The sequence below is a fragment of the Lipophrys pholis genome (assembly GCF_963383615.2).
Source record: "Lipophrys pholis genome assembly, chromosome: 10".
In the NCBI taxonomy this organism is placed as follows: domain Eukaryota; kingdom Metazoa; phylum Chordata; class Actinopteri; order Blenniiformes; family Blenniidae; genus Lipophrys; species Lipophrys pholis.
In genome coordinates, this window is record NC_137640.1 from 29,069,098 (window position 1) to 29,074,628 (window position 5,531).

The following is a 5,531-nucleotide window of genomic DNA, read 5'->3' on the forward strand; positions in this document are numbered from 1 at the left end:
AAGTATATTACAAATACAGTGTTGCATTCAGTCTTGCTTTTAGATGCAAATGAAATGTTATGGTATTAAAACTGAGTTTGTTTAGAGGAGTCATTTATATCTTGGTCTTTGGACATGGCGGGGTTGTCGTACATCTCCATCTTCTTCTGACTCCCCTCAATCATTTCGTCCTCTTTGCTTTTCGAGCAGCACTTGCAGCAGCAGCAGCAGCGGCTGCCGCAGAAGCCAAGCGACTTGGTCACCACGGAGTCCCAGGGCTCCATGGAGTGCAGGGGCAGGGGCAGGAAGTCCCAGTTGCGGAGGCCTTTGGGCAGGTAGCGGGGGCAGCGGGACTGCATCACATTGACAATGATCACAAAGATGATCAGGGTGATGAAGGGCACCCCGACGCCGACCAGGACCTGCCAGCCAGCCAGCGACAGGCCGAAGACGGTCAGGGGCATCACCAGGAAGCACAGGAAGAGGTAGAGGGCAGCGAACCAGCGGTACTGGGCCGTACTGTTCCCCAGGCCTCTCGCCAACCGGATGGGAACTCGCGTGAATGGGATTGGGTACCACAGCAAGATGCCCATGATGTTGAAGAAGAAATGGCAGAGTGCAATCTAAACCACAAAAACAGAACAATGTCACATTTGCACGAACTACTGGAATTCTAATGAGTAGTTGTGCTCCTGGTTCTATGAGCGATGTTCTTGGTGCTACAAGAGTTCACCTTTATTATGTAATTAGTCATCACCATGACAACAAACACAATCAGCAGATACAAACATTTTAACGTCAAAAGATATGATGGTATTTAGCCTTAAACTTTGGCAGTAGGTGAATTGTAATTGGATACTGTGCAGTGCTTGTCAAGGTCAGAACAATCCCAGGTATCATTTCACTTTATTATTAAATTGACTCATATTTCAATGTTGTGCTTGAATGGTTAAAATGCATGCATGGGATTATAAATATCCAGAGACATTTTGTTAAACATCTAATGAAACATCAGTGGCAAGGATTCAATAAATGTGAACATATAAACTCCCTAAAGTTCAATGAAGCAGTAAAAGTAAAAGATATAACGGCTCTACCTGGGAAGTCCCAAAAGTCCAGGGACGGTAAATACCTCGGCAATATTTGCATTTTACAGGAAGTATAAAAACTTCTAGAACTATTATTGTTTGTGGGAAAGTCACTCACACATGTTACAGATGTATGTTAGTGGAAACAACTTGAACTAGTCTGGATCTGACCTGCAGAGAGTTGGCCAGCGTTTCTCCAGGACTCGCCATAGCCGCCAGAATCGCCGTGGTTGTTGTGCCAATATTGGACCCCAGAGTCAGAGGATACGCTCTCTCTAGGCTAATCACACCAATACCTGGAAAAAGAAGGTTTCCAAACTATAAAAGAAGGTTTGAATTAAAAAATAAAGAATTGAGGTTAGTGAGTTTTCTAACCAGCCTTACCGACAAGAGGCGTTATCGCCGAAGTGAAGACGGAGCTGCTCTGAACTATGAAGGTCATCCCTGCTCCCACAAGAATAGCGATATAGCCAGTGACCCAAGCAAAGGGGAAAGGGAAGTCTGTAGAAGAAGGTGGCAGGTGAGTAATAAGGCCTACGATTTCATCTGCAAAGCTTTTGAAGAAGTGAGGAGCTAAAAGGACATTTCTGTCAAAATGGTGTTTGTGCCTGAGCTTGGTGTGCCACACAACAGGACTGTGGGACGTGGAGGCGTGCTGGAAGCCACAGGACCGAGGATATGCCTGTGTTGCTCATCAGGCATCATCACTGACATCAGATGTGCCGACTATCAAACAGGCTGGACTATCGAAGCCTCCGGCTGTCTTCCTACCTGTGTTGAGCACCTTCTTGATGACGACGGCCACCTGTCCCTTCAGCATGGAGTTGAGGAGCTTGACGATGAGGATGAGGCAGGTGCACAGGCAGGTCAAAGACAGCGCCAAGAGAATGAGGCCCACGGCCAGATCGGGCAGGTCCGCGTTGACAAAGATGTGTGTGCCTGCCAAGGATGGTCAAAGACACGACTGGTATTTAACGGCGTCCACTCTGGGATTCCATTGCTAAAAATAGCCCTGTGCTGCGAGACGGACTTCAAATCCTTTTGGATGAAAGGAGCTAAAAAAGCAATAATGCTAATTCAGGGGGAAGTTGTTGCTCGCTGTTGGTGTAAAATATACACAGTGTGAAGTCAGTGTCGGATCTTCTCAAATGATATATTGAAGCCTTCTCTTCTTTACAAAACCAGCCACCAAGAAAATGTACCGGCAATGGGCCAAAATACTTTAACGTTTTTTTGTCCCTGTGGGCAAAAAAAAGCATGAATGGACCTATTGAGCAGGTCGAGGGTCAAGACAGAAGGCTTTAGCTGAGTCACTACCTCAAAGGTAGTCATTGTCTAACATCAGCGGGGCCTGATACAGCAGGCTGCTGTGGCCGGGAGCTTCTCTCATATTTCACTGAGCTTCAGAGGATCAAGTAAACCTAATTACTTTGAAAATGTTCTGTTTTCCTCTCTTAAAAAAAAAGCCCAACTGTACTGAAAGCATGGTTACATTTCTCCAGGTAGTCGGTCCAAGTGTGGTTCATCTGAGTGTAGGTCTGGTTGTCCACCACCCAGCAGAGGCCACCAGGCGGGCAGACGTCCACCGCTTCATCCCAGAAGGTCTGGGAGAGATGACAAACACGTCCTCAAACACAAACACAATAGACAGTGCAGTAATTAATGCAGCAGTGGATTATAATCTGTGTGACTGCACAGGTTTTTAAAAGAAAAGTATGATCTAACTGCAGAATCATCGTGGTCACAGTACCAGCGGGACAATATCAGTCATTAGGAGAGAAAAAAGCAGCGGTAACTATGGCTTTATCACGTGAAACTAATAATTTGATGTTGGTGATGCAGCTCTTGGTGATTTCTTACCGTGTTGTCCTTTGTCTTGCACCACACTTTAATCAGACTCTTGTTTTTGGCTGCTGGGTTTCCAGTGGCCAGGTCAGTGATAACAGATTTGTCCAGCTGATGGATTAAGAAAAGACTATTCATTTTTCAAAACAAAACAAAAGAAACTTTTCATTCATCATCTACACTTTTTTATTTTGTTTACTGAGGTGCCAGTGGCTGGAGCCGATGATGGGATGGATGTAAAGATGTAAAGAGAACCTGTGAACCTGAGACTGGCTCGCTGTGAGGTGATCCTTCCTTTAGAATCAATCTCACGCCTCCTCCTTCAACTGGTTACCTGGATGATGGCGCTGGTGAGCGGGTCTGTGATGACTTTGAGCAGGTCGGGGGCATCCTCTCCAGACTCCAGGTTGAACGAGTCAATCACCAGCAGGGTGAGTTTGTACAGGACGCCGGTGGCAACTTCCAGCGGCAGAAGTATCAGCACAGACAGCCAGTTGAAAAAGTCGTGGACTGTCGCACCTGCAAAGGCCCTGAGAGCACAGGAAGGAGCTTCACAGCAGAAACTAGACCAGCTCTCCTGCTCCACTGCCACTTCTCATGGCGTGCTTTGACTCACCGGCGGAACTCATTGCGGTCTCCTGCCTGCATCATGGCCACGATGGTGTTGGTGACGGACGTCCCGATGTTGGCTCCCATGATGATTGGTACGGCCGACTGGACGTCCAGCACTGGCAAGGCAGCGAGAGTTAAAATCAGTAATGACAGGAGACTTCAGTGAATACGCAACATTTCCCTAATGCCAGTTCTCTGATCTGCTAGTCTGATCTGGGTATTATTGATTATATTATAGATCATATGATAACAACAATTTAACGACGATTCGACAGCCTCATATGATCTTCAGTCAAGCAGTTTCATCAGATGAGATGCATGTATGGATGAATAGTGTCTGTATTCTGCTCACATCCAGAGGACACCATGCTGACCACGATGGAGGACGAGGTGCTGGAGCTCTGCACCAGCACTGTGACCAACACTCCGATCACCAGGCCGGCCACCGGGTTAGACAAGACCACGTTGTCCTGGAAGATGTCTCCCGCAACTTTGCCTACACACACACACACACACACACACACACACACACACACACAGAGCACATAAAGTACTGTAGTGAAGACGGGAGGAAGGAAGCTTGTGCGTCGTGTTAAAAGTAGACTGTTTTACCTCCGACGAGCTGGAAGGCAGAGCTGAGGATATCCAAGGAGCAAATGAAAAGGTAAAGAAGTCCGAGCAGTAAAATAAACTTCACAATCGATGTTATCACCCGTAAAATCTTTCCCTTGGTATCCAGTTCTGTGTGAAGAAACCCACGGACACAAAGTGAATCAGCAGGCTCTGTGAGGACGTCTGCAGTATTAATCCCAACCTCACGGTGCCTCACCTGACCACTTGACCCCAGTGTCTTTGAGTTCGGGGAGAACCCAGGGGTCGTCTTTATTCGCCTCCTCATCCATCAGGTCCACCGTGGAGTGAGCCGGGTGTATGTCTGAGCCTTTAGTGGAAACATTGTCACCTGATGGAGGCACAGGAAGGGTTGTTACAACAAAGCAAAATCCGTTTGACACATCCCAGAGGAGAGGGCCTACCTAGAGACATAGAGGAGTGCGTCCCTACTTCTGGTCTGGGAGCCATGACTGGAGAGCAGAGAAAACGTTATAACACAACTATCAACTCATTGAAATCAATGAAAACTGTTATAGCAACCAAGCATAAGCTGGAGTAAAAACTGTCTTTAATAAAATGAAAAGGCAGCTTCAGTTTCCCACAATACCAATAGAATATCTTCTGAATACAAGCATGGAAGACGGAGGGTGAAATTCAATGGAGGAAACTTTTCCTGGGTCTGGAGCAGCCCATCGAACGCTCAGAATAAAACTCCAGCTTTCACAGTGAGCGGAGGACAAACACCGCAGGAGCGCCTCACATCCTCCACTGCCTGCTTCCACACCTCCACACCTCCACACCTCCACACCGTCACACCTTCACCGGCTCCTGCGGCGGTACTACCGGGAGGCTCCGTGCTCACCTGCAGGGTCCGGAGGTGGGGCGAGAGCTCGGCTGTCGGGTCACCTGTAGCTCAGGTCGGAGCTGCCCGCCGCTTTTATAACGCCACTGTGCGCGCGACACTCGCGGCCAGCGGTTCAAAGGTGAGACACGCATGTGCGGAGTCTGCTGTGCGCGTGTGTGTGCGGGGCTGGGAAACACCGCACAGACTGACGGTGACACAGTGACTCACCTGAGGGGGAGAGCTCCAGTTTATCCGCTCTTTGTTTCTCTTGTCTTTACTCTGATCGTCTAATGAAGTTTGTCACATTAGTAGAGTCATAAATATAAAGAACCATCTTATACTTTAAATTGGAGATTTGCACCTGTTCGCAGCTTCATTCTCTGCTTCAGGTGTAACTGCATTGGCATCGGTTCATGCGCCCCCTGCTGGCCGTGGACATGAACGTGACTGCAAAGAAAATATAAAAAAATCACACTTTCTTTTCGTATGATCTTGTTCACGTTCCACGTCCTGCCAGGGGCGTTCAGGGGAGTTCTAATCCCATGAAACTG

At 47.7% G+C, this 5,531-nt stretch overlaps 1 protein-coding gene across 1 annotated transcript; it reads right to left on the reverse strand.

The window, feature by feature from the left end:
* slc34a2b (solute carrier family 34 member 2b) lies at positions 1–5,025 on the reverse strand. Its single transcript, XM_080473135.1, has 13 exons — positions 4,999–5,025; positions 4,559–4,606; positions 4,354–4,485; positions 4,137–4,265; positions 3,877–4,020; positions 3,529–3,640; positions 3,247–3,442; positions 2,928–3,023; positions 2,560–2,671; positions 1,839–2,006; positions 1,452–1,568; positions 1,239–1,363; positions 1–602 (listed from the first exon to the last, which is right to left on the reverse strand). The coding sequence occupies exons 2-13, from the start codon at positions 4,602–4,604 to the stop codon at positions 66–68; spliced, it is 1,914 nt and encodes a 637-aa protein (XP_080329261.1). The 5' UTR covers positions 4,605–4,606; positions 4,999–5,025; the 3' UTR covers positions 1–65.
* Between the last annotated feature and the right edge of the window lie 506 nt (positions 5,026–5,531).

Excerpts from the sequence above, each read along its gene's own strand:
- slc34a2b (XM_080473135.1), bottom strand. The coding sequence starts at position 4,604 with ATGGCTCCCAGACCAGAAGTAGGGACGCACTCCTCTATGTCTCTAG. Across the intron at positions 4,266-4,353 it reads CACTGGGGTCAAGTGGTCAG|AACTGGATACCAAGGGAAAG; the intron begins GTGAGGCACCGT and ends TTCTTCACACAG. Across the intron at positions 1,364-1,451 it reads GGCGATAACGCCTCTTGTCG|GTATTGGTGTGATTAGCCTA; the intron begins GTAAGGCTGGTT and ends TTCTTTTTCCAG.